General features: G+C 39.5%; 1 protein-coding gene across 9 annotated transcripts in view; it reads left to right on the top strand.

Annotated features, from left to right (window-relative positions):
• APOO (apolipoprotein O) overlaps nucleotides 1-24,994 on the top strand; it is a 67,494-nt gene that overhangs the window by 11,976 nt on the left and 30,524 nt on the right. For 5 of the 9 annotated variants that reach the window (XR_011446304.1, XR_011446305.1, XR_011446302.1 and 2 more), the window contains exons 2-5: nucleotides 13,565-13,672; nucleotides 15,077-15,196; nucleotides 17,698-17,752; nucleotides 20,412-20,507. Coding sequence is in view for 4 of the 9 variants with exons in the window: in XM_070291466.1 (XP_070147567.1) it covers nucleotides 13,565-13,672; nucleotides 15,077-15,196; nucleotides 17,698-17,752; nucleotides 20,412-20,507 (379 nt within the window). In the remaining 5 variants the exon portion in view is untranslated. Of the gene's footprint in view, nucleotides 1-12,594; nucleotides 13,235-13,564; nucleotides 13,673-15,076; nucleotides 15,197-17,697; nucleotides 17,753-20,411; nucleotides 20,508-24,994 lie in introns of those variants that run through there. The other 4 variants (XR_011446301.1, XM_070291465.1, XM_070291467.1 and 1 more) reach the window with 3 other exon arrangements.

The following is a 24,994-nucleotide window of genomic DNA, read 5'->3' as shown; positions in this document are numbered from 1 at the left end:
ATATTCAGTTAATTCTAAAGAATCATCCTTAATCCCACCACCTGTATATAACCACTGTCATATCTTTCTCAGACTCATTTCTGGGCATACTTATATAGACATCCTTAGTTTGATATTTTAAAAAACCTCACAAATCCCCCACCCCTTTAAAAAAATCTTATTTATTTCATTTTTTAATCTGCTTTTATTTCAGATATATTGAGACATTTTCTTACAGTCTTAAAATTTGATGTGAAGGCATTTAGAAACGAAAGCTGTATGATCACATATTGAAAGTCAATTTCCTTTATTAATTTGGTATATAAATAGTTACAGTAAGTTCTGATGTGATCTATCAAGGTTACTACTTTGGAGAGAAAAATTATTTTTGAGAAGGAAAAGGTATACTGTATTTTTTTTCTGGTTGCTTTTTTTGGTGTTGTGTACCTTAATCATTTTTCTTAAGTTCCATACTTTTTAATTATGGTGATAAAACTCATATAACATAAAATTTACTAGCTTAACCATTTTAAGTGTATTGTTCAAGTGTGTTACATATATTCACATTGTTGTAGAAAAGATTTTCATGTTACCAAACCAAAACTCTGTACCCATTCAACAAAAACTCCACATTTTCTCCTTCCCTACAACCCCTGGTAACCACCATTTTGCTTTCTGTTTCTATGAATTTGACTACTTTAGATGCTTCATATAGATGAAATCATACAGTATTTGTCTTTGTGACTGACTTATTTCACTTAAGGTTCTAATATTCCATTGTATGTATATATGGCATTTGCTTAGCCATTTATCTGTCCATGGACAGTTGGGTGACTTCTCACCTTTTATTTGTTGTAAATAATGAACGTGGGTGTGCAAATACATCCTTGAGGCCCTGCTTTCAATTCTTTTGCATTTATATCCAGAAGGGGAATTAATGGGTCATACAATAATTCTGCTTTTAATTTTTTGAAGAGTTTCCATGTTGTTTTCCTTAGTGATTGTACCATTTTATAATCCCACCAATAATGAATGCACAAGGGCTCCAGTTTCTCTCTTATCTTCTCCAGCACTTTTATTTTCTGTTTTTTTTTTTCATAGTAGCCACCCTGAGGAGTATGAGGTGAGAAAACAATTTGAAAAATAGTGTAAATCATGCTAAAATAACTTTTCCTTATAAAAAGTCAAACAGTACAGTTATGATAATTATCTGTTTTCCATCATCTGTGTCCCTCTAATCCTCTTCTAAGAGAAAGCCTTTGTTACCGGTTTGGTGTGTGACCCTCCAGATTAGAAAGGATTGCTGTATCAAATGTAAGTACTGTACTGAATGCTTATTATGGGGGGAGGCATATTCTTTTGATGTTTGGAGAATGCAGACTCATTTAGTTTCTCTTTATTTTTTATTCAATTTATGGCTCATTACTAAGAACAGCAATACAGCCTGATTTGGGCAAAATTGTTTATTGTTTTCATCATTTTGTTTTACCCTAAATTCTTTTACATAATCTATTGTTTGTTTTATGTTCTTTTTTTAGAACATGAATAACCTCAAAAGTATTGTCAGTTTTCATAGACGTAAAAAAAAATCCCTATCAGATTTTTCCCTCTTAAACAACTGGAAAGAATCAGATTAAAAGCATTTTGTTTTTAAGTGAAAAATGCTTTCAGATGGAAATTTTTGCAGAAAAGGTTGATTGAGGATCAAAGAAGTAATGTAACAAACAGGGAGAAATTGCATAATTGTGCCTCATTTCCTGTAAATATAGGAATATCTAATTTTAAATGGCATTTACTTTTAAAATGTTCCCAAATGCCATTTATTTTCCACCCACAGTGATAGATACAAAAGTGATGTTAACCAATAACTTTGGAAATAGCTACACATTTTAGTGTACCGGTTATGTGACAGCTAGTTATATAATAGCTAAAATGGGCAGTAATTAAAGCATTAGATTTATTTCTACAGTTTTGCTACCAGGTTATTTATTTTGAGTAGATTATCGTTGAAACCCCATCTGATCTTGAGATTAAAAGAGAGCTTCTGGATTGAGAATGTTGATATGTAAAAGTCATGGTTTATGGTTGCTTGTATTTGTTCCATCTAGAGATTGTAGCTGTTGTTGTTTAGACGCTCAGTTGTGTCTGACTCTTTGTGACCCCGTGGATTGTAGCCCACCAGATTCCTCTGTCTATGGGATTTCCCAGGCAAGAGCACTAGACTGGGTGGCCATTTCCTTCTCCAAGGGATCTTCCTGACCCAGGGATCCAATCCAGGTCTCCTGCTTGGCAGGACGATTCTTTACCACTGAGCCACCTGGGAAGCTCATAGATTGTAGCTAATTATGAGTATAACTGAAAAGATTGTAATGTGGAGTGAGAAATCATCCTTATGATCCAAACCTTTGTTTCTTTTGTTACTCTTTACAGAGACTGTTCCTAGTGACATTGAGTCTTAACATCAATCGGTTGGGTGACTTTGCTTTAAAAAAAAGGAAGGAAGACAGGAAGGCAGGCAGAAACTTTCTAATTGTTGATTTTCCTTTCTCTCTACAGTTGTTCCCCAGAATTTCCAGTTGTGGTACATTACTCCTTTTTCTGTGTTACTCCTGTCCTTTGTCTGGTAATGCACTTATCACAAGTGGCATAATTATTTGTTTATCCAAACTTTATTAGATTGTGGGAGCAGTGACCGCATCTTATTGTCTTTGAAGTCTATTTTCACTGTTTCATTAAAGAATTGCTTTGATGGTGTCTTGTGTGTGGCTTGGTAAGGCTATTAAAGGATGTAGGGAAACTCAGAGAAAAAGAGCTTTTTGGAAAAAGAGAACTCATTATGAGGTAGCAATTGAAAAACCTGATGGGGATGTCCATGGGGAGTTAGACAACCAAGCTGAGGCTTAGGGAGCGACCAGGCCTTGGAATTGGCCTACTGATTTAAGCCTGGTGGGCTGCCATCTATGGGGTCGTACAAAGTCGGACACGACTGAAGTGACTTAGCAGCAGCAGAGAATGGGAGTTGAAGACTTAGATGTAATGAAGTTGAGCTGGAGTGAGAAGAAGAGAGGATTAAGGACTACTGTGACTCATCAACCTTGAAGAGATGGGCAGACAGAGAAAGAGAAGGCCCATATAGAGATTGATGGAGTGCCCTACAAAGCTTAGAGAATGGAGCTAGAGCAGATTCTTAGAAACTAAAGGAAGAGAGTTTGGTGGAGGGGTCACCAGTTTCAGGGCACAACTGAGATGCCAGGTGTCCTTTGCAGTTTAGTTACTGGGAGGTCATCAGTCGCCTGGGAAAGGCCCCTTTTAGATATCTTGAGTAGTGAGGGGAGGAGGGAATAAAATAGAGAAAGGAGGCAGAATCTGTCTTTCTAACTTTGTGTTGACATATACATACAGGAAAGTGCACAGATCACAAGAAATTTTTGCAAACAGACTGTACTGGTATAGCTTGTACTCGAGAAACCTTCAGGGCCCTTCTACTTACTCACCAGCTCACTAAGGATATCCACTGTTCTGTCTTCTAACCAGTCTTTTTTTTTAAATATAAATTCATTTATTTTAATTGGAGGTTAATTACTTACAATATTGTATTGGTTTTGCCATACATCAACATGAATCCGCCACAGGTATACACATGTTCCCCATCTTGAACCCCCCTCCTTCCTCCCTCCCCGTACCATCCCTCTGGGTCGTCCCAGTGCACCAGCCCCAAGCATCCTGTATCATGCATCAAACCTGGACTGGCGATTTGTTTCATATGTGATATTATACATGTTTCAATGCCATTCTCCCAAATAATCCCACCCTCTCCCTCTCCCACAGAGTCCAAAAGTCTGTTCTATACATCTGTGTCTCTTTTGCTGTTTCGCATACAAGGTTATCGTTACCATCTTTCTAAATTCCATATATATGCATTAGTATACTGTATTGGTGTTTTCCTTTCTGGCTTACTTCACTCTGTATAATCGGCTCCAGTTTCATCCACCTCATTAGAACTGATTCAAATGTATTCTTTTTAATGGCTGAGTAATACTCCATTGTGTATAGGTACCACAGCTTTCTTATCCATTCGTCTGCTGATGGACATCTAGGTTGCTTCCATGTCCTGGCTATTATAAACAGGGCTGCGATGAACATTGGGGTACACGTGTCTCTTTCAATTCTGGTTTCCTTGGTGTGTATGCCCAGCAGTGGGATTGCTGGGTCATAAGGCAGTTCTATTTCCAGTTTTTTAAGGAATCTCCACACTGTTCTCCATAGTGGCTGTACTAGTCTGCATTCCCACCAACAGTGTAAGAGGGTTCCCTTTTCTTGACACCCTCTCCAGCATTTATTGCTTGTAGACTTTTGGATCGAAGTCGTTCTGACCGGCGTGAAATGGTACCTCATTGTGGTTTTGATTTGCATTTCTCTGATAATGAGTGATGTTGAGCATCTTTTCATGTGTTTGTTAGCCATCTGTATGTCTTCTTTGGAGAAATGTCTATTTAGTTCTTTGGCCCATTTTTTGATTGGGTCGTTTATTTTTCTGGAATTGAGCTGTAGGAGTTGCTTGTATATATATGTATTTTTTAATGTCAGTGGAGGGAGATAGAAGGATAGGATGGTAGTTAGGGGACTAGGGGTAGAGGGAATTGTGTTGTTTTTAAGATGGGAAAGATTTTCTTGAATGTAAATAAACCCCATAACTTCTCTAGTGGTTGGCCAGTCACTGTTTCTTTTTATGTTTAGGACAATTTTCATTTCATCCTTTCAAGTGTTTTTAAAAGTAAGTACAATTCAGTGTTTTTACAAACTTAAGTTGAATAATTGTTCCTCAAGCATCTGCTTTTGGAATAGTGGTTTTCTAAACTTGGCTGATCATGGGAATAGATTCTTGGGACTCTCTTAGGTTTACTGACACTCTGGGGGAAGGCACTGGAATCTGTGAGTCTAAAAAAAATCCTCAGGTGATTCTGAAACCTTTTGCGTTACACAGTCCTGGTACACAGTACATTTTATTGAAAAGGAAACTGGTATGTGTATGTATATATACAGAAATACACACTCATATGTGTATATATATTTTAAATTTATATATATATGTATAGATAAATTTATTTTATTGACCTATAGTTGATTTACAGTGTTGTGTTAGGAAATTGGCATATATTTTTAGTCGAAATTCTAGTAAAATAATATATCTGTAATGGTGGGAGAATAAAAGGATACTCTTCTTAATAATGAGAGAGACTATATGCTATGTTTTCCATAAAATTGATAAAGCAAATTGTCAGGGTTTTGAGCCCAACTGTTCCTGAGCATCCTTGAATAATTCTGAGGATGACTGATTCAGCTTGAGATTTATATGTGTCCCTAAAGTAGTCTGTTTCGTCAGAGCTATGGTTTTTCCAATAGTCGTGTGCAGATGTGAGAGTTGGATCATAAAGAAGGCTGAGCACCAAATAATTGATGCTTTTGAACTGTGGAGCTGAGGGACCACAGCTGAGGGACTCTTGAGAGTCCCTCGGACTTCAAGGAGATGAAACCAGTCAATACTAAAGAAAATCAACCCTGAATATTCATTGGAAGGACTGTTGCTGAACCTGAAGCTCCAATACTTTGGCCACCTGTTGTGAAGAGCCGACTCATTAGAAAAGACCCCAATGCTGGGAAAGATTGATGGCAAAAGGAGAAGGGGGCGGCAGAGGATGAGATGGTTAGATAGCATCACCCACTCAATGGACATGCATCTGAGCAAATTCTGGGAGATAGTAAAGGATGGGGAAGCCTGGGGTGCTGCAGTCCATGGGGTCGCAAGGAGCTGGACACAACTTAGTGACTGAACAGCAATATCATAGCAGTTTTTCTGGGACACAATCAGAAAGTTGTCCTGGAGCTAGAGTTCTGGACAGTACACTTTTATTTGCAAAACAAGGACAGGTTAGCCTCTGGGTACCCATTGTGATCTGAGTGTGAACTCACCTGATTAATATCTTAGTTAACTGTGTACTGGAATCTGCCCTTGCTGCTAGTGCTGAAGGCTAAACTCAGTCTTATGCCTGAGTCTTAAAAAAGTTTTTTTAAGTTATAACCTGAGTTTTTTTGAGTTAACTCATAGTGAAGTGAAGTCGCTCAGTCGTGTCCGACTCTTTGCGACCCGTGGACGGTAGCCCACCAAGCTCCTCTGTCCATGGGATTCTCCAGGCAAGAATACTCATAAGCCTCCTGTAAACTCTCAGGACCATGTCTGCTTAAGTGTCGTATCATGGCGTGCATGCATATGTTCACTTCAGTTGTCTGACTCTTTGTGACTCTATGGACCATAGCCTGCCAGGCTCTTCTGTCCATGCGATTCTACAGGCAAGAATACTGGAGTAGGTTGCTGTGCCCTCCCCCAGGAGATCTTGACCCAGGGATACAACCTGTGTCTCTTACGTCTCCAGGTGGTTTCCTTACCACTAGTGCTACCTGGGAAACCCATGTTACCTGATGTGGAAAAGATCTGTAAAAAAATATTTGTTTTAAAATGGAATTCTAGTTGACCTCTTCCAATTGTTATATCTTATATAACACTACTTTCCTAGCCAGATTTGTTTTTGTTCTTGTCAGTCCTTGATGAGCTCCAGTGGAGAGAGCAAGAAGTGGAAGCCTTTTAAACAGTGGTGGCCTGCTCTTTTACAATATTTCCTGTTAGGGCTCCATCCAACCAACTGCCAATCCTGGTGCTCAGTTTGCATTGACAATCAAGTGCTCTGTGGACTATGTAAAACAAAAGTTGAGAGACAAAGAGAGTCCACAGGTCTAAGATGGAGAATATACCTTGATAAGCACAGCATATAAGATGTATTCTTAGGGAATATAGTCAGACAGAAAGAAAAAGGGTTAGCCACATGAGTCAGAGAACTCCATGACACTCCCTCTGAAGTCTGCAAACTCAGGGTCACCCAGCTGACGTGTTTCTCCTATGACTATGGGTCTCTTACAGCTACCTTTAAAATCTCAAGGAAGCCAATACATTGGTCTCCTTAATTTGAGACCTTCAACTAGCTGAGTTCCCGGAGGGGCGTCTAGTGACTGAAGGGCACACTACAGAGGATAGGCTGGACCTAAAGCAGTGCAGCCTTTGGATCTAGTTAGTCCCATGGCTGTAGCTTAGCACTCATTGAAGATACAGAGTGGACTTGACTTTGATCTAGCAAACCAGACTCTTCTAATTCAAGGTAGAGAATGTTTAATCGGGCCTTAGAAGGTGCATATGTTCCCAGTTTCTGAGCCAAGCCATCTACCCTGGGTGGAGAGTGAGCCTGGCAAACAAGGAAAGATTCTCAAAGACTGTCACTTGGGACAGTGAGTGCTCAGGCCATGGGTACACATAGTTTAGGGATCCTAGCCCCTCACCAGAAGAGGTCCAGGGGCGATCTCACTCCCCAGGAGGTATTTTTAGTCTGGTTGTACCATGATGGGTCAGGATCCCTCATGGAGAGAGAGCACCTTTGTGTTCATGTCTCACAGGGCAGCATGACAGGAGTGCCCATGAAGAAAAGGTCAGAAAGCCAGCGCTTTAGTGATTATGACCCAGTTGGTTAAATCTTTCTTGAGGACATCAAACTTCCAGATTCCTATTCTTTTTCTTCACTGGGGAGATAAAAGATTAAAGATGATTCTTTGCTCCTTTTATTGCCCTCACACTTTCCTGGGGTGATCTCTGCCCATTTTAACAGACTTTCCTTCTTAAATTCTGATATTGAGTGGCTTAACCCAAACAGTCAATATGAGCTCTGACAAATTATGATAGCCACCCGATAGGGGCCCACCATTGAGAATCTCCATTTTGATAACGTCTGGTCAAGCCGGATGGAGTAGTCTCTCACCAAGAGCAGCCCTCTTTGCTACCAAAAAAGAAAATAAACCACCCGAGATGCTGGATAGTGAATCAGCATCAGACTTCTCTGCCTATGGATCCTTTACCCAGGCTCTTCCTGTGAGTTTGCACTGCACAGGTCAATACCATCAGAACCTTACCATGGTCAGGTGTGTGGCTGACTCATTGCTGAGAATGACCCTTGACCTGCAGTTTCCACCCATATTTTGGCATAAACGACATGATTTATGTGTGTGTGAATTTTTTTTGACATACAATTTATACACACTGAGATGCACAGGTTGTAAGTTATACAGATTATAATGTGAGCTTTGACAAATGTATACACCTTCTATAAGTCTCACCCAATCGAGATATTGATCATTTCTGTCACTGCAGAAAGTCCCGTTGTGCCCCTTCTCCACAAGTCAACCCCCCACACACTTCACCTCCCTAGCATTGTTGTTGTTCAGTTCCTAAGTCGTGTCTGACTCTTTGTGACTCCATGGACTGTGGGACTCCAAGCTCCTCTGTCCTCCGCTATCTCCCGGAGTTTGCTCAAACTCATTCCATTGAATTGATGATGCCATCCAACCATCTCATCCACTGTCTCCTCCTCCTACTGCCCTCAGTCTTACCCAGCATCAGGGTCTTTTCCAAAGAGTCAGCTCTTCACATCACGTAGCCAAAGTATTGGAACTTCAGCTTCAGCATCAGTCCTTCCAGTGAATATTCAAGGTTGATTTTCTTTAGGATGGACTGGTTTCGTTTCCTTGCAGTCCAAGGGACTGTCAAGAGTCTTCTCCAGCACCGCAGTTCAAAAGCATCAATATTCTTTGGCACTCAGCCTTCTTTATGGTCCAACTCTCACATCCATACATGACCACTGGAAAAACCATAGCTTTGACTATAAGGACCTTTGTCGGCAAAGTGATGTCTCTATATTTTAATATGCTGTCTAGGTTTGTCACAGCTTTTCTTCCAAGGAGCAAGTGTCTTTTAATTTTGTGGCTGCTGTCACCATCCACAGTGATTTTGGAGCCCAGGAAAATAAAATCTGTCAATATTTCTACTTTTTCCCTTCTATTTGCCATGAAGTGATGGGACCGGATGCCATGATCTTAGTTTTTTGAATGTTGAGTTTTAAGCCAGCTCTTTCACTCTCCTCTTTCACCCTCATCAAGAGGCTCTTTAGTTCCTCTTCACTTTCTGCCGTTAGAATGTTATCATCTACATATCTGGCATTAGAGTATTATCGTCTATATGTCTGCAGTTGTTGATATTTCTTCCAGCAATCTTGATTCTAGCCTGGGATTCATCTAGCCTGGAATTTCACATGATATACTCTGCATAGAAGTTAGGCAAACAGGGTGATGGTGTAAAGCCTTGTAGTACTCCTTTCTCAAATTTGAGTCAGTCTGTTGTTCCATGTCTGGTTCTAACTGTTGCTTCTTGACCTGCATACAGGTTTCTCAGGAGACAGTTATTGACTGTGCTAATTTCTGTCACTGCATATTAGGACTAAGTCCACAGATTTTAAAGCATAAAGATTTCCTTAAAATCTAAATGGCGAGAAATATCAGAAAATAATATTTAATCAAGGAAATTGGCACTTCTCAAGGCGGGTGGAGGCCTCCAAGGAGACTTCTGTGAGTATCTGGACACATTTTTGACTTACGGCTGGGAGGGGTTGCACTGGTATCTAGTGTGTACAGGCCAGGATGCTGCTGTGCCCCCTACAGTGCACAGGACAGCCTCCCAACAGAGAATGATCCAACTCAAAATGTCAACATTGCTGAGACTGAGAAACCCTGAAGTAAACCTCTGCAGAGAGAATTGTGGCCCTGGGGAGTGTTAGTTTCTGGATGGCCCAGGTCTCTGGGGATGAGGCTTTGTTGTTGTTGTTGTTTTAATTTGTTGAGAGCCTGCAATAAACTCAAAGGGCAGCTGCAGGAGAGAGCTTTCTTAAGTTCCTCCACCCTTGGAGCCACACTTCCTGCTGTGGAATGGGAAGGAAGGTAGGCTTGGGTCAGGAGAGGCTGACAGGAGAAGAGGGAGAGGAAGAAAACAACTTGGGCAATAAAAGGGCAGGCTTAGCATAATATTAAAACTAGAAAAAATGGACAGGAGTGGGGAAAAGTAGAGATTAAGGACTCCTAGGCACAGCAGCTAAGAATCTGCCTGCCAATGCAGGAGACTCGGGTTCAATCCCTCATCTGGGAAAATCCCACATACTGCGGAGCAGCTAAGCCTATGCTCTAGAGCCCTGGAATTGCAACTTCTGAGCCTGTGTGCTGCAACTTCTGAAGCCTGCTCGCTTAGTGCCTGTGCTCCAGAACAAGAAGCCACTGCAATGAGAAGCTCCTGCTTCGCTGCAGCTAGAGAAACCCCACACAAAGCAATGAAGACCCAGCACAGCCAAAATAAGTAAACTTAAAAAAAAGTTAATGACACTTAAAGTACAAGCAGCAGAATAAAAAATAAACAAGTGAGACTACATCAAACTCAAAAACCTCTGCACAGCAAAAAAAAACAACAACAAACCATCAACAAAGTGAAAAGACAACCTATGGAATGGAAAAAAATGTTTGCATGCCATGCATCTGATAAAGGGTTGATATCTAATATATAGAAAGAACACATACAAGTCAGTAACAAAAAACCAAATAACTCAGTTAAAAAATGGGCAAAGGACCTGAATAGACATTTCTCCAAATATGATATGCAAAAGGCCAGAAGATACATAAAAGGATGTTCAACATCACATGTCATTAGGAAAATGCAAATTAAAACCACAATGAGATATCACCTCACTCCTGTTAGAATGGCCATCATGAAAAAGACAAGAGATGAATGCTGGCATAGATGTGGAGAAAAGGGAACCCATGTGCACTGTTGGTGGGACTGTAAATTGATACGGCTACTATGGAAAACAGTGTAGAGAGTCTTCAAAAAAGACTAGCAGCAGAACTGTCATGTGCTCCAGCAATTCCACTTCTAGGACTATATCCAAGGGACACAAAAGCACAAGCTCGAAAAGATATCTGCACCCCCATGTTCATAGTGTTATTTATAATAGCCAAGACAAGGAAACGCTCTAAGTGTCTATTGATAGATGAGTAAATAAAGAAATGTATGTATATTGTGCACACACACACATACATATATATAATGGAATATTGTTCAGCCATAAAAATGAAATCCTGCCATTTGTGACAACATGGATGGACCTTAAAGACATTATCCTAAGTGAAATAAGACAGACAAATATCATGTGATCTCACTTATAAATGGAATCTGAAAACAAAACAAACTTAGGCAGTGATGTGTGCCAGTTAGTTCTCAGTAGAACTGGAAAAATGCATATCGATTCCAGCAAAATGTTTAATTTTAAAAGTAAATGAGTTGAGATCGAAAATAAAAGATGAAAGTGAGTGAGATTAATCATTAAGAACATAAAAGTAGAAATCTGAATTAAAACAGTAGAAGGCTGTGAGAGGAAATATGTGAAAAGTAGAGAGGATTAAAGATTGAAAGCAGGAATCAAGAATTTAAAAGGTCAACACAAGGCATTGTATCAAATGAGGAGGAAACAGGGGTCAGCATGTACCCAGAATGCTTGGATGGGGAAGTGGGAAAGGGATGAGGCACCAACTGTTGCTGGTAAGAAGGGGAATTGAACAAAGTCGGGGTGGGGCCAGCCAGCTGGCTCAGTGGAAAGTCCCCAGTATCAGCAGTGTTGTCAGTAGTCTGAACAGGCCCAGAGGGCAGAGAGCGCTGAGTTGGCACCTCCAGATACCAGCAGCCTGATAGGCCATCTCCTGGGGAGTGGGGAGGGGCATACTCACAGCAGTGGCTTACTAACCTTTATCCTGAAAGCAAAAGAAATTAGTGGCAGTATTGTCTGGAAATTAATACCTTTCAAGTATTCCACTTAATGCTTTGGGGTGTAGTCATTATTTTTAAACCAGTTTAAGTAATAACCATTTCTTTAAAAAAAATAGCTTTCAGCTCTTTGTTTGCTTCTGAAATATGGGAATTTCCTTTTGTGTGTGTGTGTGACTCCAGGCGTAAATTTCAACAGACCTTTTGAGGTTTTAACTAGCACTATATGCTTTGTGAGTATTTCTGAGTAACCTAGTCTTTCACATTACAGGCATTGCAAATCTCGGGAACAGGATTTCCATGATGCTAAATCATGCCTGAGTAATTAGAACAGGTCAATCACTCATTTACTTTTTGCCTGTCTTCTGTCCCTTCATGTAGGCAGAAACTATTGTTGAGCATTTTTAATGTGTTAAACACAGTTGTAGGCATGAGGAATACAGGGTGAGACACAGCCCCATCCTGAAAGGGCTTGTAGTTTGGGACGGAAAACTTCATAGACATAAATAAATGGATAAATAAGACAAGCAATAAACCTCTATGCTCCTGGGCAATTGTACAGAAAGCAAAGCAAGTGTAGAACATTCTATATGGAGGAACCAGCATGAGTGAACCCGTAAAACTGGAAAACAGTATGGGAAGAATGCAGGAGTCCAAGTTTTATGGGAAAAGGCAGAGTGACTGATGAAGTTAAGAAGGTGGTTGGGGTCAGATCATAAATGGGCCTCTTAGGCTTACATAGAAGTCCTAGGTAATAAATACCAAAGGGTCTCAAATACGGGTAAAAGATACTCAGGTTTGCAGTGTGGTGGTTTGAGTCATCGAGAGGGCCAGGTGAACAGTTAGAATTAAGCTGTTGAAACAATCCAGGAAAGAAACAAGGGCCCAAGGGGAGAAGAAAAGAGGAGAGAGTAAATTAAGTTCTTTTAACAGGCAGAATTACCAGGACTTAATAACCAATAGGATGGGGGGTGTGGAGATGACCTTAGAGTTTCTGATTGGGTTGTCTAGTTGGAGGGTGGCACCATTCCTGAGAGAAAAAGTAGATGAAGAGTGGGCATTTCTGGTGGAAAGATTCAAGATGGTCAAGTGCTGTGTATTAATTTTTTTAATGTATTATATTTTAAGACTTTTCTTGATTCTACAGCACACATTCACCTATCAGGCCTCATATAGACTTGGAGGCACAGTCAAGATCCTGATGAGCTGGTTTTGGGTGTGTTTGGTGTTGGGAACTTGTGTCCCATCCAAGTGGAAACGTCCAGAAGTAGTAAGATAAGTGAGTTGAGAGCTCAGAAGAAAGCTCTGGCCTGGAGTTGCATGTCTGGGAGTCGCTGGCTTTGTGTTGAAGCCATGGGCATGAGTGACCCGGTCAGGGAGAGCAAGGCACAGAAAGAGTGTGAGTTCAGGAACTGAGATTAGCGGAGAGCAGCTCTGGGTAGGAATGGAAAGCAAGGGCTGCTGAACATTTCATTCTTAGAATTACAGAAAGGATCTTCACTCTGTTCAATGAATCAATTGGTGAGATCATTAAAAACTCCTTTCCCTGTTATTGGGGTGTGTGTGTGTGTGTGTGTGTGTGGTGTATCTTTTATTTTACTTAAAAAGCTAGGTAGAAAACTCAGGAACTACTGTCTTTTGGAAATGAAGATAAAGGTGACTTGGAATTTTGAGTCCATGAGGACACGTTTTTTAGGTTCTGACTTCCATAAAACTTCAAGAATACATTTATTTCCCATAACGTACAATAAGCCTTTTGGAGCAGAAGTGGCTGAGGTTGCAAGTGTGCCCACGTTACACACCTTCAGTTTGGAGAATTGGGAGAAAGCTTAAATTGCTTCTGTGTTTCAGGTAATTCAGAGGTTCGTGGGGCCGGCCAGCCTGAGCCTGCTCACCTTCAAGGTCTATGCATCATCAAAAAAGGACTCACCTCACAAAGATACTGTGAAGGTTAATGAGGTAATATGTTGTGATATGTTTTGAATATCTGATAGAGTTACTTTGGGAAGGATACAAATTGACTATCAGGAAGATATAACAATTCGGAAGATATTTAAAAGGAGGAAATATATTTCCTTATAGTTTGTTTTTGTATGTGGGATGCTGCTACACTATGGCTTTTTCAACTTTAATTAATGGTACTTAGCTAAGGGGATAATTAAGGAATATTTCTTAGATTTTTACTGGGAAAACTGCTCTATCCCAGTAAATTGTAAGCACAAGTCACTTCTAAGTGATCTTCCTGCTTCTAGACTGCTTATTAAGCCAGGAAAACATTCACATTTTTTCCTCTCCTAAGCAATTAAAGACCAGGGCTTATCCTGCTTCTTGGCTGGATTAGAGGTTTATAAGTGAAGTGAAGTCGCTCAGTTGTGTCCGACTCTTTGCGACCCCATGGACTGTAGCCTGCCAGGCTCCTCTGTCCATGGGATTCTCCAGGCAAGAGTACTGGAGTGGGTTACCATTTCCTTCTCCAGGGGATCTTCCTGACCCAGGGATCGAACCCAGGTCTCCAGCATTGGAGGCAGACGCTTTAACCTCTGAGCCACCAGGGACGCCCATAGAGGCTTATAAGTAGATGCTTAATAAATATTGAATATATAAAACAAGAAATCATCTCTCCATTGTTTACATTCCCTTTTGTCTCTACTTCCCAGTGATTATTTTGGCTATTTGGTTTCTTTTGAAACTAAAATACTCTGAGTAAAGTATCATAAAGATCTACCTTCAGTCATGATCAGAGTTACTTGAATGGTGTTTACATAAAGCTAAATAGCTTATTTTTTTTTGCCCTTTACTCTCTTCTTTTCAGGCCTTGGGGGAATGGCATCTTTGAGGGTGAAGAAGGCAGCCCGTGGTGGCTCTGAAACATTTCCTCTCTGCCTGGGGAACAAACCTGCTTTCCTGCTTTCGTTAGTGTTAGACTTATCATTAGAAGATGACTAGAATAGACTAGACTAGAGCTAAGTCTAGACTGACTCTTCAGTTACTCTCAGGCTTTTTTTCCCATCCCACCACCCACCCTTTAGAGTAATAGAATCTTTTTTTCTAACTAAATCTAAGGTGAAATAACAGATACCAGTATATAAAATGGGTGAAGAGGGCTGCTTTGTCTGCTACAAGCAGGGACGGAGGAGGCTACGACACCTCATAAGAGCCCTGCTCTCTTGGCCTAGGCCTTATTAAGAAAGTAAGTATGGTACAAAGATGGTCTAAAGCAAGGTTCAGGGTGCACGTAATCCTTAGTCACTGTAGTTCATGAATTACTAGAAATATGATGCTTGTAAATTTGACAGTTGATTATTATTTCATTTCTGTATACCCTTCTTCAATTTTTTCTGTTTTGTTTGTCAATCTTTACAGCTTTCACTCTACTCCGTTCCTGAGGATCAGTCTAAATATGTGGAAGAACCAAGGACCCAACTTGAAGAAAGCATCTCTCATCTCCGACATTATTGTGAACCATATACAAGTTGGTGTCAGGTACAGCTGTTCTGAAAATAGAATGAATGTATTTCTGTTTAGAGTCAGTAGTGAAAAGTATATTGGCTCTAAGTTTTCAGAAAAAGGCACAACAAAGGGCCCCAAGTTAAAGAGTGCCCAACTTAAAAATGTTCATCAGTGCCATCTCTGGAAGAGAGCAGAGAGCCCTAACTTCCTGGTGGCAGCTGTTGCCATAGCTGCGGAGAGAATTTCCTTCCCACTGGGCAGAGAATGTCACATTGCCTAGAGAGCAGAGGCCCATGGTACTTATCTTTTCCTTTTGGCCAGGCCTGCTTGGCTTGTGGGATCTTTTAGTTCCCCAACCAGGGCTTAAACCTCAGCCATAGCCATGAAAGCTCTGAGTCCTAACCACTGGACCAGCAGGGAATTCCCCCATGGTAGCTATCTTGTTGGTCATGGCTATGAAAACATTATACCAGGGAGGATACTGGGACTGGAACTTCAGTAGGAGGAAAAGGGTACAATGTAAACATTTATATATATTAAAGTTAGGAGGTTTCTTTCCTCACAGAGATTCTGTAAGTCAGTACCACTTTAAGCAGGATGGTACAGAGCATTTCAAATGTAATAATAAGAGAGTAGATAACTAAAAGAGGGTGGAATTACATGTTTGAGTACTGAAATGTTTCCTCTAGTGATCAAAGATCTGCATCTACAGATTGACTTGTGCTGCTCAGGTTTTAGATCAGACATGTCATTATGTTCATGAAAGCATATCTGCAGCTTTTACCATTGGAAACTGAAGCTTACAGTCTACAGAATGTTTCTGTGGACTTTGATCTATATATTGGCCATACTTGATTTTGAAAATTGATGACAAAGTAACAGAATGTAGATGTGTGTGCTGTGGTCTAGATTTACTTTGATTGAGATTTATAAACTCAATTTTCATCCAGATCTTTTAAAATTTTAAATTTCCACTGTCTGTGCCAGTGCTGAACTTTTGTTCACCAATTTAGAAAGAAAATGGTAAACATAGACCCTGTCAGCAACATAAATTAGGCCATAATACTAGAGTATCATAACCATATTATAGAGTTATGAAATACCTAAAGACTTTACACATAATGTGCTGTAACACATTTAGACTTTATTCTCTTGTTCTAGAAGATTTTTAAATCATCTGCTGGTGGTTAAGATAAGGTCAGCACATTTGCAAATATTTTTGTACCATGTAGGCATGACTGCATGACTACTGTTATTTCTCTCTTGCTCTTTTTTTTTTTTGTGTGGTTAGAAGTACTTTGTCTCTTTACCTTTCAACCTAAGGTTGCTTTTTGTTTTTCACTTTCTTGTCTGTGCTTGATGCTTAGTGCAGCAAAATGCCTTTGAAGCTGACAGAATAGTAATCAACATGTTTATTTGTACTGTTAATAAGTACTGCTTATAAGTAAAAAGCTTTTTTGTGATTATACTAGTTTTATTTTCCTGTACATTAAACTCTTCATGAATGAAAATACTTTTCATTCCTGACTCCATTTTCAGACCTACAAGTTCTAGTCCCTTTCTTTAAGAACTAATTTAATTTTCTTAAATTAGAACTGATTCTAATTCTTAAGAACTGATTTAGTTTTTCTTCATAGTTAACGGATTATGCTAGCAGAAGAAGTGGGCAGTCAGTCTAGACATTGATCTGTAGCTTTTCTTTTTTTATGTGTAGAAAAAACTAATAATGGATTTTAATGAAGCAGCACTCAGGTTTTTTTTAATGTCCTTTATGTCCCCCCCTAAATTCAGCATTTATTATTTAAGGCCATTTAACAGTATTAGTATAACTTGCTCTGAGTTGAACTGAGTTAAAATAAACAAATCATTTTCCAAGTGGCAGCTGGTTCTGATATCTTCTAATACCCACATATCTCTTTTTCCATTTTTTACTATAGACTTCTTGAAGGTGGATACTTTCTAGCCTAGTTCCTTGTTTTCTTTAGGATCATCTGATGTTCATGTAAAAAGTCTTTTTATTGTTATTAAAAGAATGTTAATACTTCATTTGCTCAAGATTGGGGTACATGTCTCCAAATCTGGATATAGACTCCTTTGTCACATTAAATCGGGTCATTTCTGCTTCAAATGGGCAGTTTTCAGATACAGGCTCTAAAATCATGGCAAATCAGGAGATAGACTTAATATGAAAGATTTAATCTCACAGGGAAAGGATTTCTACTTTAATTATCAAGGGGATTGAGTGTTTTTCATCCTCTTCAGTTTCAGTAGAAGAATAAAAAGGCTGGGTTGTTAAAACCACTCTGTTTGAAATCTTTGCTTCCTGTGGCAATAATAAGCCATTCTACTAAGCAATTTGTGGTGAACAGGAAATTACAAAAGAAAAAAACAACACAAAACCCCTCAGATAGACAGTAAATCCCTTTGTTCAAGAAGTGCTAATAACATGATAATTTATTCAGTAAAGACAAATACATATTTATTGTTACTTTCTAATCAACAAAGTCTATTCATTCTTTTTTTTATCTTTTTAGGAAAAGTACTCCCAAAATAAGCCCAAGATGCAAAGTTTGGTTCAATGGGGGTTAGGTAAGTTGATTTTTAATTAGGCACAGTCAGTTTGTTTGACATTGTATGTTTTAACTGGTATTCTGTGGATGGACTCCAGGGGATCTGTGAATTCCTTAAAATTATATGTAGAATTTTAGAGCTACTTGGATATTTCTGGAAAGAGGATCTGTTTTTTCCATCAGATTTCAGGAAACTAGTGTCCCCATTCAGGTAAGTCTCTTCAGGATCATTAGGATTGTTGACATAGCCGGTGCAGATACACTGGATTTTCTTTTTTAATCTGTTTCCAGATGCAGTGTCCTAGCTCATCTATAGGTTTTCGGAATCAGGATTGCTCATTGGTATGACTGTTAACACATGTTATAGAAGTCTAGATGCAGGAAGGAACTAGGCTAGTGTGCTTAGGAAAGGCTTTATTGCATGATTCACGTGTTCTTACATGTTTTCATTTGGTTTTTTATCGTCTTTAATTGTTTTTCACATTCACTTAACACATACACCCATAAACTGACTTCACAGTCTTGTGTTCAACTAATATTAGGGAATTAATAGACATTGATCATATTTCATTCCCTTTATTGGGCATCTAAACCAATCATCCTCTTCTTTTTACAAGTGTTGGTTTCCATGACAGAATAAACATGAGTACAATTTATTTCTCTGTGAAGATCATCAGAGCATTGATGTGCTAATACCCCTGATACTACCTACCATATAAACAAAGTCTTCCTTTGAAGATAGACATATTAGTGGCTTACCAGTTCTTTAAATCATTCATGTGGATTAATATCCTAATTTTAAAAACAGTTATTCAGTGCTTATTAAGTATCAGGAGCTAATCTATGTGACTTGCAAGTATTAATTGATGTAGAATCCTCATAATAACTCTGGCAATTAGGTACTTTGTTACCTTCTTTTTTTCCCTCAGGAAGCTAAAGATGTCCTGATCTTTTATCTCTGTGTGACTCAGGTGATCTCTTTGTTGTCACCTGTCATTTCCCATAGAAGTAAGCAGTATTTGCAATATGAGTCTTTTTTTTCTTCTCTTGGACTCAGTTACTGCAACGGCTCTTAAGAAGAAACATTCCATTATGAGTTGCGTTGTTGTCTGCCAAGGAAACCAGTCCATTTCCCAGCAGTCACAGCCAAGATGTGTTAACTAGAAGCTGGACTTCAGCTTCAGTGCAGTCTTAGAGTCCCATTTCTTTGATTTTCCTGCTTTGGCTCAGCTCACCAAGGGATGTGGGTGTCCTATCACCTGCTCTGTGTTCATGGCTACAGTTGAAAATAACATGCTGGTAGGCAAAAATAAAGAGAAGTAGAAAATTGCCTCAAATGACCCAGGCAAGTTAAAATCAGGTTAAAGACAAGACAGGAATTGGTGCAAACAGCACAAACCCTATTGGAGAAGGCAATGGCACCCCACTCCAGTACTCTTGCCTGGAAAACCCCATGGATGGGCTACAGTCCATGGGGTCACGAAGAGTCAGACACGACTGAGCAACTTCACTTTCACTTTTCATTGGAGAAGGAAATGGCAACCCATTCCAGTGTTCTTGCCTGGAGAATCCCAGGGATGGAGGAGCCTGGTGGGCTGCCGTCTATGGGGTTGCACAGAGTCGGACACAACTGAACCGACTTAGCAGCAGCACAAACCCTATAGCAGTATTTAAAATGATCACCACAGTTCCCAAAGAACCCAAGGAAAGGAAAACTGGCATGTGTCTAGTCTTATCTGGAGGAGAGAATTACAGAGTATTCCAGTTAGTTCGGTTCCACTTTCATTTGTTAGGTCACCACCATGGCAGGCATTGAAGAGAGAGGCTGAGGAAGACAGTGGTCACAACCACTGAGGTGCATATAATAAAGTGTCCAATACTATCTCAAATACAGAGGCAGTCGTAGACCACCATCGAAGGTACAGAGGAAAGAGACTAGTTTAACAGAGATTGGGGAGATGGAAGCAGTCAGGGAAGGAGTTCTGAGGAGGCGTCGTGCAAATGAGGTCATCAGGCATGCTCAGGCGTGGCAAATAGGCTCACATGTTGCATTTGTTTATATTTATCTATCAACAGTGACTATTTCCTGCATGTACTTGCACTACAAGTTTCCTTCAGTGTTTAGATTTTTCATTTCTTGAGTCTGAATAATGAATTCAGATGGCAGAAGATACGTTTTTTTTTCCCCTGAGTCTATTTGGTTTCTGAGTTTTAGAGAGCAATCAGCAAAGCTTCAGACAGTGACACATCTGTCCAAAGATTTATCCAAGTTTATTCGAATCCTGTGTTTGAATAGCGAGAGATTCCTGTATTTGTATTTCTCCCCTTATAAATAATTGATTCAGATCTGTTGCCTTCAAGAATTATGAAGATAATCTAATGTTATCAGATGATAATCAGATTATCATCAGACTAAAAAGTGTTTGAGAATTGGATACTTTCTATGTGACTAGTAAATCATGTTTATCTCTCACATAAAAAGAACTTGTTGAAGCATATTAACAGCAGACTACATTATTTGAAAAGTATTTGATACTACATATAGTTTTATATATGGCTTCTTGTTTTGTTCTTTTTGTTCATTTTTATTTATTTTTAATTGGAATATACTTGGTATGTGTGTTTTATTTATTAATGAGCAATTTATGGTACTGTTTTCTGATCTGATTCTATTGTAGACAGCTATGACTATCTCCAAAATGCACCTCCTGGATTTTTTCCAAGACTTGGTGTTATTGGTTTTGCTGGAGTTGTTGGACTCGTTTTGGCTAGAGGTAGGTACAATTTTATAGTTTTTTTTAAGAAAAAAATTCATAAATCAGAGATAAGGTATATATTTGGTTCTTTGTTTTCATTTATCAGTTTTTGGAATAATGAGTTGGCTTCTGCATATGGCCTTCTTTGTGTAAAATTGATACGATTATCTTCTCCAGTATATTTGATTTTAAACATATATAGAAATTGTAAAAAAATAAAATGAAAAAAATTGTGTACTTTTGATTTAAAGAAGAAGTTAGTTATCCTTCATAGGCACATTTACTTCATTTACTTGGTCAGATTCCTGTTGCTCTTCAGTACAGAAAGTGAACTTTTGTTAACTAAGACCTGTCACACTTGAGAAACTGTTTCTAAATCTTTCACTATTAAGATCAGGCTAATTGGCTGGAATTCTGGCAGTTACCTCTTAGATGTTATTTACACATGTAGAATGGCATATGTTCAAGGTTGTGCAACGTAGTATTTTTTTGTAATATAAAAGATTAGAAAGTAAAAAAAATCAGGCTATTAATCACAGTACAGTGATTTCATAGAGAGCTTATAATTTCTTGATGTCTTATAGCTTCAGTCAATGATGATAAAAAAACTTTTAAAATACTTAAAGTTAAAAGCTAACAAATATCAACTTAGAGATATTACTACACTTTACTACTGGATTACAAAGTATTTATAGGAAATACAGGATGATAAAATACTTTACCATAATGAGATGAATTTGTTATGAACTACTTGGAAGTTTCACTGGTTGTAAAATTCAGATTACAAAAATATCTAAATTAGAAAGATTATGAACCCTGTAATTAGGTTCCCATAAGAGATGACTATAGAGACTAGTTTGATAACCATTTCTCAGTATTAAGAACCTTTCTATATATGCCTTAACTGTTCTTTTATGATATGGAAGAATGCTGTCCTGTTGTAGTTTCTGTGTCCTCCTCCCATTTGGCGAAGAATATATAAGAATTAAAAGCAGAGTTTATTTTTGCTAATCGACTCGGGCAATAGTTGAATCAGCTTTTTGTCCCAAACTTCTTTCCCCGCCTTCTATAAAGCTGTCCAAAAAAGCATTCCTATCTTATTTAGATAGTGTTTAGAATTTATGGAGATCCCAAGGCCAGGGTGTTGGAATGTTGACTGGCTGTAGGGAGCCAGGAATGTGGAGTCGAATGAGCTTAGCTTCCTCCTTCCCTCTCCGTGGGGAGAGCACATGGGACAGTTTTACTACTCTCTGTGCCAGGCGTGCGCTCCACACTGTGTTCATCCTCCGCACATCCGCTGGGCTGGCTGTCCTGAGGACGACTGGGAGCTGTGCTCTCCTGAGCAGACCAGCAGCGGAAGGACATCTGCTGCTGTGGGGCCTTTGCCTTTGTCTTTATTTGCTTGTTTGTTTAGATGTTCCCCTCTCTTTTTCCTTTTCCTGAGAGGACTCTAGTTGTGTTAAAGTACTTTAAAACCTTAATTCTTTTCCAGAAAAGTACACATGCACACATACTGTACAATAGATCTTTCCCCATGGGTGCTGGGATACAGGAGCCAGAGGTAAACACCACTGGGTGGGGCTTCCTAAGCAAAATGAGTGGGAGGGTAAGTATGTTTATGGGTGGTCAGAGTGATTTGCAGGCCCCTTTAGGTAGATGCTGGCAGCAGTATGATGGGCTAAGTCTGTCCTGGTAGGATTTCTTTTCTTTCTTTTTTCAAACATTGTATTTATTTTAATATCGTTTTATTTTATTTTTTAAATAAAGAAATTCAGTTTTTTTCTTAAGTACACACAGTTGTATGAATTGCCTGTATACAAATTAACCAGGGCTTGACAACTCAATAGACAGGTTTCATTTATAATTAGGACTTTTTTTTTTTGATAGTAAATATCTCTAAAATGCTAGGCAATTGTTTATCCTTTCAAGCATAATTTTCCCCCTCCCCATTTTGTAAAGTAATATTAATTATTATAGAGTATGTTGTACTTAAAGTAGGAAAATAATCTGTAATAAAAATATATATGTATTTAAGGTTTACCAAGTGATGTTTTGATATGTAGATATGTATCTGACAGGGCTGTCTGCTGTCACCCTATTTGTTTAATCTATACACTGAGCACATTATGAGAAATGCCGGGCTGGATGAGTTACAACCTGGAATCAAGATAGGTGGGAGAAATATCAACAGCCTCAGATATGCGGATGATCCCACTCTAATGGCAGAAAGCAAAGAGGAACTAAAGGACCTCCTGATAAGGGTGAAGGAGGAGAGTGAAAGAGCCGGCTTAAAACTAAGTATTTAAAAAAACTAAGATCATGGCATCTGGCCCCATTACTTCATGGCAGATAGAGGGGGGAAAGGTGGAAGTAGTGACAGATTTCCTCTTGGGCTCCAAAATCACTATGGAAGGTGACTGCAGCCAGGAAATCAGAAGACGGTTGCTTCTTGGCAGGAAAGCTACGACATACCTAGACAGTGTGCTGAAAAGCAGAGACATTACTCTACTGACAAAAGTCCGTATAGTCGAGGCTATGGTCTTCCCAGTAATCATGTACGGTTGTGAGAGCTGGACTGTAAGGAAGACAGAGCACTGAAGAATTGACACCTTCGAACTGTGATGCTGGAAAAGATTCCTGAGAGTCCCTTGGACAGCAAGGAGATCAAACCAGTCGCTGTTAAGGGAAATCAACCCTGAATACTTGTTGGAAGGACTGATACTGAAGTTGAAACTCCAGTATTTTGGTCATCTGATGGGAACAGCTGACTCATTGGAAAAGCCCCTGATGCTGAAAAGATTGAGGGCAGAAGAAGAAGAGGGTGTCAGAAGATGAGATGGCTGCATGGCATCACCAGTGCAATGGACATGAACTTGGGCAAATTTCAGGAGATGGTGAGGGACAGAGTGGCCTGGTGTGTTGCAGTCCATGGGGTAGCAAAGAGTCCGACTGGGCGACTGAACAACAGCAGCAACAACATATGTGTATAAATAGTGAAATGATTACTGGAGTGGAGCTCATTAATATATCTTCTCACATAGTTACCTTTTTTGTCATGAGAGCATCTGAAATCCCCTCTCAGTAAATGTCCAGGGTTCAGTATTATTAACTGTAGTTATCATACTGCACATTAGATCTCTAGACTTACTCATCCTACATAACTGCATCTTTGTATCTTGACCAATATCTCCACATTTCTTGCACCTCCCTACTCTTGGTAGCCACCCTTCTAGTCTTTGCTTCTGTATATTTGACTTTTTTAGCTTCTACATATCAGTGAAATCATGTGCTGTTTTTTCTTTCTCTGTCTGAATTATTTCACTTAGCATAATGTCCTCTAGGTTCATCTGTATTTTTGCACATGATAGAATGTCCTTATTTTTAAAGGCTTAATAATATTCCATTGCAAATGTATACCACAGTTTCTTTATCCATTCCTCCACTCCAGACATTTAGTATGTTTTCATGTGTTGACTATTGTGAATAATGCTGCAATGAACATGGGGTATTTCAGGTTACTGACTTCATTTCCTTTGGATATACACCCGGAAGAGGGATTGCTGGATCATACGGATAGGTTTCTTGGGCATTTAGCAGATAATGGTGATGAGGGTGGCCAGGACCGTGGTGATGACAAGAGGTATCTCTCTGGAAGAGAGATGAATGGATGATTATTCAGAGGAAGTAGGCCCAGCCAGGCCACTCAAGGAGGGCAGGTGGTTGTTGCCCTTTGTTGTCGCCTTTTGGAAGTTCCCTCTGGCCATGCTGCCAGTTACAGTCTACATCACTGGCTTCTTGGGAAGTGTGGGAGTGGAAACAGGCAGGGAAGCAGGGGATTGTACTTCCTTCCAGAACTTCTAGGACCCCCGGCTCATTGTGTGCACCAGTTGGAGCTAGAAACTCAAGAGCAGCTGCCTATCAGCTTTCTCTGTGCACAGTGCTCAGTCGCTCAGTTGTGCCCAACTCTTCTCAATCCCATGGACTGTAGCCCACCAGGCTCCTCTGTCCATGGGGTTTCCCAGGAGAGAATATTGGAGTGGATTGCCATTTCCTTCTCCATGGGATCTTCCCAACCCAGGGATCGAACCTGTGTCTCCTGCACTTGCAGGCAGATTCTTTACCACTGAGCCATCTGGGGAGCCCCTATCAGATTCCTCTTATATATTCTTGATTATTTTCTTCTTTTGAATTATTTTACTTTGGTCATTTCCAAGAGCTCTTTTCTGCTCTGTTTCACAGAGCTCATTTTTCTTTTAATGCAGTAGCTTCTTAAATTTATTGATGATACCTAAGAACAAGTTTAATTTGGTTTTAAGTTCTTTTTCCTTTGGTCATTTTTGTCTTTCTTGTCTTAATGTTCTCTTTTATGTTGTGAGCTTTCTTCACCTTTCCGGTAAGGCGATTGAAACTCTAATAACAACTTTTTACATATAAATGGGGCTTGCTGGGAAGCAGGTTCTCTTTCTGGGTGAGCTGAGAGGGAACTGACCTTAAAGGGGAGTGGT

Source organism: Ovis canadensis, chromosome X, assembly GCF_042477335.2.
Source record: "Ovis canadensis isolate MfBH-ARS-UI-01 breed Bighorn chromosome X, ARS-UI_OviCan_v2, whole genome shotgun sequence".
In the NCBI taxonomy this organism is placed as follows: Eukaryota; Metazoa; Chordata; class Mammalia; order Artiodactyla; family Bovidae; genus Ovis; species Ovis canadensis.
This window is presented reverse-complemented; position numbering and strand designations above follow the sequence as displayed.